General features: G+C 50.5%; 1 protein-coding gene across 6 annotated transcripts in view; it reads right to left on the reverse strand.

Annotated features, from left to right (window-relative positions):
- Positions 1–13,711, reverse strand: part of LOC144824554 (uncharacterized) — a 776,466-nt gene that overhangs the window by 354,114 nt on the left and 408,641 nt on the right. For all 6 annotated transcript variants that reach the window (XR_013609011.1, XR_013609010.1, XM_078683611.1 and 3 more), the window contains one exon: positions 1,881–1,991. Coding sequence is in view for 4 of the 6 variants with exons in the window: in XM_078683611.1 (XP_078539737.1) it covers positions 1,881–1,991 (111 nt within the window). In the remaining 2 variants the exon portion in view is untranslated. The remainder of the gene's footprint in view (positions 1–1,880; positions 1,992–13,711) is intronic.

Raw genomic sequence — 13,711 nt, forward strand, 5'->3', positions numbered from 1 at the left:
ATTTTTACATGTAAGCATAGAGCCTCACTCAACCACTTGAAATAAGCATGCATATACTTTCGCCGAGCCCTCTTCTCTCTCACTCGTTCAAACGTGGGTGTGTGTTAGCAAAATTTCCACATACGTGTGAAGTGGGCATGTCAAGTTACACCCTTTTTAACTATGGATAATGAACACCTTTAAAATGGAAGCTCTGTTGGTGAGTGAAAGAAAGCAAAAAGCTGCAAGTCTATTTGAAGCATAAATGACTTTCTGTCATTTGTATCAGTACTTTTCTCATTTACCTGGTTACTATTTGTAGAATGCTTGATTTACCACCACATAGGTAGGAATGCTTCTTAAAAGGGCCCTGCACCATTCTTTTTAACCAGTCCTACATCTCTAACAGTCGCCGCCAGCTGTCATTCTGGAGAGTTCTTTTGTTTAAAGATGTATGCTTGGGGTTTGAGAATCATCGTGACATCATTCACAGGAAGAAATCGACAACCGCTCTCCACCGCTCTGTTGATTTCTGTAGTGGGCTGCCTCGTTGTCTTTACGTGAAGCGCCCGCATCTGCGAGCAGCAGGCCTACCTTCCTTTCACTTAGTCACTGATAAATGTTTCACGGTGAAAGGTATCAAATGAGGGCCCCGCTGATCGATCTGCGAGTCAAAGTTCCTCCCTTTCTCCCCACATGCGCTCCCCCCTCTTTGCTCTAGATTAATTCCCTTTCACATTTTCTACGGAGAGGGAGCGTCTCTCTTTTTTTTTACATTTAAAAACTATAATTGTTTCCAAGTTGTATTTGGCCGCAAGCCATTTTCTTCAAGCCCATATTTGTGGCAGATTAGCAAATGTCTCTCGCAGTCAATGCAACCCTCAAAGAAATGCTAGAAATGTTAAGTAGTAAGACATTGGAAACGTGATAGCTGCACCGACCTCCAATGTGTTGTGAGATTTAACTGAAAACCAACAGGAGTCTCTCCGGAGAAAAAGCATTCTGTGTGCGCGTCATGACCAGAATATTTGATCTGTGTGACGAGGGGAACGAGCCTTAAATGGGCGAACTTTTGTGCTGTCGGCCTTCCACCCATGGTCCATTCTTACACGCGGCAGGACAGCACAACGGCCGACCTAATCAGCGGGAGGAGGGCGGGAACAAACACGGACAGGGGGGGGGGGGGGGGGGGGGAAAGACCACGGCAGGGAAATAATACAACGGCCGGCCGACCTAATCAGCGGGAGGAGGGCGGAAACAGAGACGGACAGCGGGAGGGGGGCGGGAAAAAGACAGCGGGGAAACGAGGACAGCAAGCCTACCTCATCTTAAGGAGCCGTAAAATGGCGGCCGGAAGCTTTCGAATTTTTCGGAATGGGGGCGTGGTTTTGCTGTCCTGAGTGACGGAGGACATCACTGTCTAAAGAACAGCAAAACGTACGCCACCAAATCCGAAAAAGACGGAGCCTATTTGGAGGGACGGCTCTCTCCTCCAATGGCTGGCCTCCGTTTAGGAAGCCAGCCAATGGAGGGAGAGCCAAAAAGAGGGAGGGATAAAGCAGCCCTCTTACTAACAATAAATCTCGGACTTCCGGTCTGCCGACCGGATATTACCGAGACCTAAAAAGGAATCGCTACGGGGTAACCAAACAGTGAGGCAACAGCCCCACGCCCGACTGAAGGCATGTCGCTGAAAAAGATATCTGTCAACGATGATAAGGTCACTTCCTTAATGGTTAAAAACACTACCTAAGACGCACCTGTTCACAACCACTTTCACAGCATGGCCTACACCATGTAAATAAGAAATGTTTGCTTTGTGGGCTATTCTATCAGCCATTTAACAGATAGCTACATTTTAATTTAAGAAACATGCTTATACATTAATGCGTACGACCTACCTTCATAAAGCTCACGGGCTGCTTTGGATGCCTCCCTCTTCCGGATAATGTTTTTACAGTACTTGACATTGATCTCATGGATCTCTTTGGCCACGTCCGTACACTCGCTTTCTGCAATTAAAAGTAAAATTTGGTTCTAGCATCCCAGGGGTATTTATATGTTCAATTTTACCATTCCCTTCCCACTGAAGAAACAAAACCCAGAAGATATTTATAGCACAAAAAAATTATGAATGAAATGGTAGAAATAAATAAACAGTTTTCAGTAATCATCAACAGTAAAATATTAACACGCGTTAACCTTAACTGTAATGTATACTTTTACTCCACTAGAGCGAGGAGAGAAAAATTGTACCTTTTTAAATTCATACGCATTAGAAAATAGGCTTTTGGGAATGAGCCAGGAACATATAGAACTTAAGAAGACTGTAATTTGTTTAAATAAGTTTTAAAAGAAGAAACACCCCTCTCTTTCTTTTGAATAATGTCCAATGAAAATGAAATCTTGGCATTACATAACAGTTCTGCCGTGAAACTCCCAGTTTCACCCCCTTTAAAATGGGAAATAAAGCTGAAAGAGAATGATCATATTTCTGTTTTAATAGGATGCTAAGCAGAGTAGGTTAAGGCAGTCAAGTTCGACATTAACCCCTCCGCTGCTGATGACGGAACCGCTCCGTCATCAGCCGCGGACACGCTGTGCTGATGACGGAGCGATTCCGTCATGGCCCGCTCGGCACACCTGCGCGGCGCGGATTCCGTGCCTGCGCTGAGCGTTCTATTGAGCGGGGCGGGCCTTGACAGAACCGCTCCGTCATAAGCACAGCGCAACCGACGCTGGTGACGGAGCGGTTCCGTCACCAGCATGCGCCCGCCGCTCTTCCGCCCCGCCCCCCTAGCACTGCGGCAGAATAGCCGCCGCAGTGAAGGGGTTAAAGTTCAAAATTACTATTTTACAGCTATACTTTTGGTTCAACAGGAAGCCAGAAGGGTCTTTTTTATGAAATAACCCATCCGTCTAATAGATGTAATGCAGCAGGTTTTTGCAAGGTAATACTAGAGCGGCTGTAAGAGTGGATGGAGGACCATAGTGCCCTAAGTATATTATAAGCAGGCTTCAGGAGACTAACTTTCACCATTGACAGGTGTTTCGCCCCGCCCCCAACTTGGAAAACAGCTGTGCTGGAGGATGGCAGTTTATATCTAATTTTTGTGGACCTAAAGTCTGCTTTTGATTTAGTCCCCAGGGGTAAACTTTGATCTGGATTAAGCGACATAGGGGTTGCTACTTACCTTTGCAGCATCATTAGGAGGCTGCATGGGGGGGGCGTGGCTTGAGCGCTGATGGTGGAGGCCGCCTGAGCGCTCGGCTCCGCGATCGAGCCGCTATTAATCCTGATCACATCGCAACTGCTGATTCCCACCCACGTGAGATCGTGTGGGAAGGGTCTCTCGACTGGTTGGCCCGCGGCGGACTGTCCCTGGGGGGCCTACTGCTGACCAGGTGGGCTGGACGCGGCTTGGCTGTCCCTGATGGAGCCGCAACCAAAATGGCGGCTACAGAGAACTGAAACCTCCCGAGCGGCCGGCGAACGCACGGGGCCAGAGACCTAAGCCAGACCTTCCTGCCCGCTGGTGAGGGGTGCTGCGGCTGCCCTGACCACTGTCGACACTCGCGCGGCGGCTTCCACATACGCCTGCCGCGCGACCTGGATTAGTGGCTGCGCACCCGGCCGGAGCCTTGCGGGAGAAGAGACGTTGCCCAGAGGGCGCTTGAGGAACTGGCCCGCGGCCTGGCGGACCACTGGGGAGGGCAACCCTCCCTGAATCGATGTCAGACGAGCCTGACCTGCCTTCCGGACTTCTGTGAAACGCGGATGCCCGATTGCCCAGTTTGCGGGCCCCTGGGAGGCAAATAACATGGCGGCCTCTGGACTGGCCTGGCGTCCGTGGAGCCGAGGGCGGGGAGCGACGCTTCGGGCCTGCGGACTACCAGCGACTGGCCCAGACCTGCAGTGAGACCCAGCGGAGTACACACAGCCTGAGGGGTCGCGCCGGTGGAGAGGTGTGCGGGTAGGGCGATCCCGCTCCTACGACCCGCGCTGTTGGCTTCGGGTTGGTCGGGGTGAGGGGGACGGGCGGCCGGCATCCATCGCCCTAACGAGACCCGGAACGGTGGAGGACGCTTTCATGGAGGTCCCTTAGGCGGCCCCAGGCTAGAGGATTGCCTGACTGTTCACTGGGAACCACGACACCTTCCTCTTTGCCCCACCTTTTCCTTGGATGCTGTGGCTTGCGAGAGTACTGTTGGGGCCATCGGGCTGGAGAGAAAGGCGCCCATTGAGTCGGGACACAGAGGGGACACCACAAGCACTCGGGCCCCACCTGCCCCCGAGCTACCTGAGGCCTTGGCGAGCCGAACATCATCCTTGCACCCATGGCGGGCTTTGACTACCGAGCACGAGAATGCGGCTGGGGTACAGAACGACCACGGGCTGGACCTCCGCGGCGACACCCACTAGTTGCCGGGGAGTTGGTGGAGGCTCAGGGCTGGGCCGCACGGCTGTTCTTCGGGGGATCGCCGGGCCCTACCGCCTTGGCCGTGGGATTCGTGACGGCTGGCATTGCCGTTAAGACGTAAACTATCACGATCTGGGGTGCATACTAAAGTCGGACCGCGACGGATGGTTCGGGACGGCGCGGGCTAGGAGCCCCCTGTGGAGTGGCGCTGTGGCAGCGGAACCAGAGAACTACTGACGGAGCGCGCCTGGCTTTGCGGGGTGTACCGGGCGAACCCCCCCTGTGACTGGCCCACGGGCGGTTGAGGCTGACCCTTCCTTGGGTCGCTTGCAGCACCGGCTGAGACAGAGACGACCCGGTCGAGGGTCGATGAGACTGGAAACCCACTGTTGCACCTCCTCCTGACACAACCGTTGAATGGACTACCGTGCTCTGTCGTGATCCCCGCTGATTCTTCTCGTCACCCGCTGAGGCCTTCTTGCGCCGGGGATCGGTGGGACCCTGGTTGGTGCCGCCCTGAACTGGCGTATCTGTTCTACCCTGTTGATGGACTGCTGGTGGGCTCCTTATGAATGTTCTTTAGAGCTCGAGCTGTGTGAGCCCAGGTGAAATTCCTCCCGGCGGTCGGGGGCCCGCTGGCTGGGGTGGGCCTCGGCGAGATTCACCTGTCGCTGGGCGGCTTGCCCTCCGCCTGTAGCGGATAGCGTTGGACGCCACTGCTGACATGGGGAAACCAAGGGGAGCCAAGGGCGTCACGCAGTCTACATCGGATACAGAGATGCCGGACAAGGGAGATCAACCAGACCCTGAGACGCCACGGGATCCGCACCTACAACACCAGTTGGACAAGATCTTGACGGCGATAACGGATACACGTGCAGCACTCCAACAAGATATAGCACAAGTGGCAACGGGACTCGGATTGCTCAGAGCAGATCACGGCAAGCTCTCTGATAGGGTCAAAGAGATGGAAAGCACAGTTCGCACCTTGGAGCCAGCGCAAAAAGCCCTATCAGCCACAATGACTGATGTGTTGGACCGAATAGACGCACTGGAGAAAAGGGCAGAGGACGCTGAAGGGCGCAATCGCCGGAACAACATCTGAATCGTAGGACTGCCAGAAAAAATTGAAGGGGGAGATATGGTCCGCTTTCTGGAAGATTGGCTCCGCACAACGGTGGCGCCGGAGGGGTTATCCCCCTTTTACACGCTGGAACGGGCGCATAGGGTCCCATCCCGGCCGCTGCAGCAGGGCCGCGCCCAGTGGTTGCGCGGCTGCTGCACTACCGAGACAGAGACCTGCTGCTTAACAATGCCCGGTTGAAAGGCCCCTACCAGTTGGAAAACAGCAAGATCAACATCTTCCCGGATGACACTTATGACACACAGCGTAAACGGACCTCTTTCCTGGCGATCAAATGAGAGCTGAGAAGCGAGAGCATCCAATACTCCTTATTATTCCCGGCCAGGCTCCGAATAATAGTTGATGACACCACCAAATTCTTTGATACACCAGAAGACGCATGTACCTGGCTGGAACTGTACAGAGCCGGCAAGGACGGATTCGGCTCACACCTTGCAGCAGTACCTGAAGAGCAGACGCGACGGAAGTCCAGGCGGATACGCAATAGGCGTAGGGGCCTTGGGCGACCTTCATTGCTGGAGACAGCGGCGGAGCGGAGGGGTGTTCTGGAGGTGGTGTCCAGCATATCGGGGTCGCAGGATGTTCCCGCGACAGAGGGCACAGGGTCTGGCAGAGACGATGACCGCTCAGACTCTGAGTGCTCGGAAACTGACAGTGTGCCGCTGCCCACGGTCACCCCAGAGACGGCTGAAGGAATACTAGATGAACAATGAAAACTCTTGGTGAGCTGTTGTGGTTGGGGAACGAACTAAGGTGAACTGATTGCTCGGCACTGTGAGGGGGGGTTGTCTGCCTGTTTACAGAAAGGTGAAGGGTGAAGCTTTGAGTTGAATGAAATTCTTTAGGGCTCGATCGCTCGCAGGACGCTTGGGTGGAGGGTGCCTTCCCGTTGGTACTCGGCCCCCCCGCATTGCCCCTAAGGCACACCTGCGGTGACTACTGTTGGGTTTATTTGACTGTTTCTTTGGGAGTGTTTGGATGGGAACTAGATTGCGATCTATGGGTCCTGTTCTGGGGGGGGGCGAGGAGTGTTTGGGAAATGTTATTTTGTTGGGGGGTGGGCACACCATCGGTGCTGGGGATTCTTCACATTTGAACCACGTGGAAATTGGGTGGAGAAGCGAGCACGGGACATTGCGGGATAATGGGTGAATTGTCTAATTTGAAATGCATTACCTGGAATGTGCGGGGTCTACAAACCATGACGAGACGACACAAAGTACATGCCTATTTGATACGTAGAGGGGTCCAAATAGCGTTATTGCCGGAAACACATTTAACAAAGGCAGAGGGGATAGCATTGCAGCACAGATGGAGAGGCCAAATATACAACACTACGTATTCAGCTTAAGCTAGGGGCGCGCTAATTTGGATCAGGGCTGGAGTCCCTTTTCAGGTTACCAAGCACGTGGTAGACCCGGAGGGGCGGTTTGTGGCTATAGCGGGAAAACTGGGAGGCAGAGACATTAACATTTGCAGCATTTATGCCCCCAACGTGGACCAGTTAACCTTTCTTGCGACACTGTCAAGCTCCCTGGCCCACTTCTTAGTGGGACCACTGCTGCTAGGAGGCGACTTCAACTCAGTGTTAGATGTTGCCCTTGATAGGTCACACCCCCCGCTGGCGGACTCCCCAATGCATCGCATAGCTAAGGGTAGATTGGAGTGGCAATCAAGGTGGGGTCTGACTGACATTTGGCGCGCCAGTACCCGCACACCCGAGATTACTCCTTTTTCTCGGGAATGCACGAGCTCCATGTGAGGCTAGATGCGCTGTTGTGCTCCTCGACGTTGATACCAACAATTGCAAAAACCGAATATCTGACGAGGACGATCTCTGATCATAACCCTTTACTGATTGATGTGCGGTGGTTCCCGGGCGCCTCCTGTGTTCCTACCTGAAGATTACGCCCCGAAATGCTAGAAGACCCACTTTTCCATAAAGATTTGGAGGAAAGGATAACTCACTACTTCGATGAGAATGATGGCACGGCTAGGGAGAGAGCGACGGAATGGGATGCCTTCAATGTGGTTGTAAGAGGATTTTGTATAGCTAAAAAGGTGGGAATACGTAATGTGCTTTTGGACGACCTTGATAAGGCAGACAGGAAACTCCGAGAAATGGAGCTCTTGCGACCTGGACACCCTGAGCTACAACAACAGAGCGCAGCGGCGAAAGAAGCAGTAGCAGTTGAAGTAGAACGGCTGCGTAGCTTCGACTACAAGACATACATAACCAGGTCCCACGCAGAGGGAGACAAGTCAGGAGCCTTGTTGGCCTGGCTCGCCAACCCCATGAGACGCAGCACCCCACTAGTATCCATGCGCACGGCTGAGGGCGTCAAAGTATATACCCAACCTGAAATCCTGCGAAGTTTCTCAAGCTATTATGAAACTCCATATCAGAGTAAATTGATAGCTGGTACTTCGGCCATAGATGAATTTTTAGAGGACCTCCCCTTTCCGTTGTTAGATCCTGAACAAGCGAAGAACCTGGGCAAAGATATTGAGCTAGGTGAAATCCGTTGCGCCATAAAACAGATGGCACGCAATAAAACTCCGGGGTTGGACGGTTTGCCCATTGAATTTTACGCCAAATAAGTAGATCTATTAGCTCCACGTCTATTGGTAGTCTACAGAGAGGCGAAACAATTGGGTTGTCTACCACACACTATGCGCGAAGCATTAGTAATCCCTCTACTTAAACCCGATAAGGAGAGCAACGATACGGCGTCCTACAGACCGCTGTCGATGCTCACGATGGATTACAAAATCTTGAGTAGCATTCTAGCATCCAGACTGTTGGAGCACATGACCACACTGGTCCATGAGAACCAAGCGGGCTTCATACCTAAGCGCAACACCACCATGAACATATGTCGCCTGATACGCCTTTTAGAAGAGGACCATGTAGAAGCCCCTCACCCCATGATACTGTCGGTCGACCTGGAAAAGGCATTCGACAGCCTCGAATGGGAATACCTCCATAAGGTACTCAGGCGCTACGGGGTGGGCGAGGAGTACCTACAGTGGACTTCTGTGCTGTATGCCTCAGCAACGGCTAGAGTAAAATCGGGCATGCTGATATCCCCACGATACTCGGTGGAAAGAGGCACGAGACAGGGGTGTTCGTTATCCCCGTTGCTATTTGCACTGGCGGTGGAGCCCCTCGCAATGTCGATCCATACGGTAGCTCATTGTAGGGGATTGCGGAGCTTGACGGGGCAACAGTTCATTTACCTGTACGCTGACAACCTTTTGCTATTTCTTGAAGACGCCGACGGAGCCCTGACGGGAGCCGACAGCCTATTGACCACCTTTGGCAAAATCTCTGGCCTCAGAGTAAACTGGTCCAAGACATGCTTATTCCCAGTACGCAAGGGGGAGACCCAACCCACCACGACCAGAGCAATCAGATGGGAACCCAGCTGTCTGAAATATCTGGGGATATCTTGGAGGGCAACATCTCTCGCAGTATTAGAGAGCTGAAGGGTAGTATGTCCTTCTGGGCCACCCTCCCACTGTCGGTAGCGGGCCGTATAGCGCTGCTAAAAATGGTGGCGCTCCCACGACTGTTATATTATTTTAGGACGCTCCCCATTTGGATTCCTCCTGCTGTCTTCTGGCTCCTGAAGTCATTGGTAGTGTCTTTTCTCTGGGGAACGGGCCGGCGTAGAGTGGCTCTTGCAACACTAATGAGGCCTAAATCAGAAGGGGGGTTAGCTGTCCCCGACTTTGAAGTGTATTATTTAGCGGCTCAATTACAGATATATACCCAGGAAATAGCACGCGAGTTCCGAGGACCAGCGACTAAATGGGGCCTGGGAATACCTAGACATGTACTATCCTATATAGCTATGCAACAGAGACTAGCCCTTAGTGATCTCACGCAAGAAGAACGAACACTTAGACTATGCTGGAACCGAACACAACGTAGAGCGGGAGTGACCCACCCGTATGCCCCCGAAATTCCGCTGGGGATGTTATCAGCGTTACCGCATGGAGGAGATTGGTCGCAGTTGCAGAAATGGGAGGAGCCGGGATTCAAGTCCTGGGTGATCTTTATGAAGACGGGACGCCACTGTCGTTTTCGGCGCTCTTAGATCGCTATGACCTACCTAGAGGGGACTTTCTGCTGCATTCAGCGCTCACGCGTGCAATACAGGCACACTGGAAGGGGGGCTTGATGAACCGAAAACGACGATGGCCTGCCAATATACCATGATGGCAGCTGGAACGGTTAAGGCAGTTGCGTGCCTATACACCAGAATGCTTAATGAGGGATTACCTCCACTGGAGAAGCTTAGGAGTAAATGGGAAGCTGACATAGGGAAGGAAATTCCCGAGACAGTATGGGCGCAGCTGTTACGCCGGTCCTGGAAGGGCACGCGCAATGCACGATTTCAACTAGTTCACTTTTATATCCTTCACCGGGCATACTTGACCCTGGGAAAGATCAAAAAATACTTTGCTGTAGATTCCGCGGCTTGCCCCAGATGTAAGGCGGTTGGAGTGGAGCTTGACCACATGCTATGGACCTGTCCTAGTTTAGACCTTTATTGGAAATCAGTGGGTGATACTCTTAATGAGGTGACAGAGCGCAATATTTACAGTTTGACATGGCAGTTGGGGTCCTCCATTGGTTTCCGCATACCCCTAAAAACAAGGTTACAAGCAAATTCATAGATATGGGACTTATCCTTGCGAAGCGCAAAATCACACGACGCTGGAAGGCACGGACGGGTCCAGCGGATGCTAAATGGCGCAATGAGTTCCTTAAATGGGCTGGTGGGGAGAGCACATTGAGGTTCCAATTAGCACGGCGACAGCAGAATGAAAAGTCTTTAGAGACTGCGCATGCGTGGGAGGCCCTGGTACAAACATTACGTGACTATGATACCCGACGCGTCCCGGAAGACTAATACTATGACTGGACTATACCCCTATAACACGACAGGTACACTGCATGACTCCTTAATTGACATCTCCTGTGCTTCAGACCCACAACGACTGTCCAGCTAACAATGCACCGATGGTGGGATCCCCGGGGGGGGGGGGGGGGGGGGGGGGGGAGATAAATTTCACTTTCGCATTCCTATGCGCACTAAGGACAAAGTAGGTAGGATTGCCCATTACAGGGTTGTATTCTGTTGACCATGTTCATTTGGGGGCCAATACCTAGTACTCTATTGTACAGGCCCACTTAAGTATGATTGGTGGGTACGGGAACTGTTACAATTGATGTGTGTTTTGTGACCAAAATCTAATAAAATTTGTTTAAAAAAAAAAAAATCATTAGGAGGCTGCATGAGAAGAATTTTGCACAGATCCAATGTGGGAAATTGGGCACGCTTTCCAAACTATTTACTGTGACTGGGGGAGTGAGTCAGGGTAGTGCATTGGTCCTACCCTATTCTGTTTGTATATTATTCGTTTGGTGGACTTTCTGAATTGGGTAAGAGATAATGATGCTCCTAGATCTGTTCCTCTAAAATATCAGCCATGATGTTTGCCGATGACGCCTTACTTCTATCATAATCTCCCATGGGCATGCAAAGGATCCTAGATTAGTTCAGCTCCTTTTGTATTTGGTAGGGTCTTGAGGTTAATGTCATCAAGACAAGATTCATGGTCTTCAATCCAGTGCCTTCCACATAAACTAATCCCATACTGAATGGAATTCCTTAGGAGAAGGCCTCTTCTTTTGACTACCTGGGAATCCTAAAGAGCATATGGATTGGTCCTTTCACATTAGCAAACAAAGGCTGAAAGTTGTGCAGATCACAGGTGGTCTTGCCATGGTACAAAGGGCCTCCTTCTTTAAGCCTATTAACCCCCTAGTAGAGATTTACAAAACCCAAGCCCTAGGAACTATTACCTATGGGACGAAGCTATGGGGCACACGCATATGAAAGAGGTTTTACTGGAGGTTATCAGGCAGCTAGCAAATCTTTCCCCTAGCACTACCCTAATTCTGCTTCGCCTAGATTTAGGATTGAGGCCTACCACAGAGGGAATTGGCTCAAGACCTCTCCTCTTTTGGAGGAGAATCTGTGATACCCCAGAGCTGATATCATATAGACTTGCCCTGGAGGAACTATAGAAAATACCTCCGTCAAAAAGCTTACCCTAGATGTCCTACATCAGGGACACCCGAAGAGTATTGGAGTAGCATCATAATGGCGTGACCCTGGCATTGGTAATAACTAGGAGGAAACCTGTGGACAGCTTTAGGGGGTTCAATGTTATTCTATATTGACGGGTGTAACCTTGGGCTCTCTCACTGAGAGATTTATTGAGATCAAAAACGTCTATAGTACAGAGCTATTCCTCGACGAGATTCAGCCAGTTTTAGGCAGGAAACCTTATCTACAATTTATTCATGGTACCCTCCCTTTGCGTGACTTTACTAGTGCCTGCAGTCGGGAGCAAGATTGGAAATGCTCTTCATGTGAAGTATTAGAAGAAAACCAAGGCAAATGTTCTTTTTTCTGTACAGTTTACAAAAAGCATAGGCCCAAGTGGATAGTTCAGATTTTGAGGAACCTAAGGACTTCTAGCTGACAAGGAGAATTATCAAATTGCTGTTTTAAAAGGATGCCAAGCAGTCATCGGTGGCTGTGGCCACTGCAGGTAGGAGCGATGGGGCCGGCGGGGGGGTGGGGGAGAGATTTCAAGAGACGACCACAAGAAGAAATATTATTTATTTATTTAAATTTTCCCATGTGGGCGTCCAGGGCCGTAACACAGGCCCCGCAGCCCCCGCCGTGCGAGGGGCCCCCTTGTGCCTTTACTCTGGAGGGGGCCCCCATCCACTTTCAAAGCCTTCTCGCAAAGGCTTCAGGAAAAAACACAGCAGCTGCTGCCCGGCTGAAAACTTCTGTATGGGATGGGATATCCTAGCACAGTGAAACACATAACAAACGTGCAAAATGAAACAATGTTGGCAGAGGGGGCCCCCGGGTAAACGCGCCTTCATGTCTCTTTATGTCAGTCAGGAAGGAAACACCTGCAGAGCCCAGGGTAAGAGAGGCGAAAGACAACGCATGGAAGGAGAATGGCAAACAAGAAAAAGCCGGCACTTAAAAGGCACAAGTGAGAGGGAGAAAGAGAGAGAGAGAAGTGCAAAAATTAGTGTGAGGTAATGAAGGATTAGTTACTTACCTGTAATCCTAGTTCTTTTCCAGGGGTATCCTCATAAAAGTCATAAGCATTAGAATACATGTGCGGGACCCCGGAAACACTGTATTATATGTGCCCCACATATATATACTCATATATATATATATATATATATATATATATATATACATATATATATATATAAAAACATGCAGTAGCAGCCAAATCACATCAGAGCTGAAATATGCTGTGAAGAATTTCCACCATACATCAATAATATGCATTAGAAACATGAGAAACAACACCAAAGATTGTTTAGAAACTGTTTTAATGCTTAGGCATCAGTAGAAATTCTTATAACTCCCTGAAAGCATAGAAAGCTCCCAGGCTGCATTGCAAACACACAGTCTAAAAAGACTGAAAAGCTAACCTGTAGCTGTATACAAAAAACTGACACCGTGCCTTTAAGGCACCCATGACCCCCGGTATCCCATCATGTCTCAGGGGTGACAGTTAGGTCAGTTGTTCTTTTCGGAGACTGAAAAAACCAAGTAACAAATAGGTTAACAATATCTCCTTATTAAAGAACATCCTTTGCCCGGGGAGGCGGGAGGGTTGCTTATGACTTTGATGAGGATACCCCTGGAAGAGAACTAGGATTACAGGTAAGTAACTAATCCATCTCTTCCAGGGGATCCTCATCAATAGTCATAACCATTAGAATAGAATAGCGAGCCTCTCTTCTTCCCTGCGGGCAAAGGAATGATAAGACAGTAATCTCATCAACAAGCCTGAGCAGGCTATAGGCTACCCAAACAAATTTCTCAAGGAGGCTTGCCCTACTTGAGTATCGGCCCTGGAATCAGATTCGAGACAGTAATGCCTCGTAAATGTATGAACTGATTTCGAGGTTGCAGCTTTGCATATTTCTGACATTGGAATGTCATGCAAGAAAGCCACTGTGGCCGCTTTTCCTCTGGTAGAATGTGCTTTGGATGATACCAATAAAGGCTTGCCTGCAAGCTGATAGGCCAATTTAATGCCA

Source organism: Lissotriton helveticus, chromosome 3_1, assembly GCF_964261635.1.
Source record: "Lissotriton helveticus chromosome 3_1, aLisHel1.1, whole genome shotgun sequence".
NCBI lineage: Eukaryota > Metazoa > Chordata > Amphibia > Caudata > Salamandridae > Lissotriton > Lissotriton helveticus.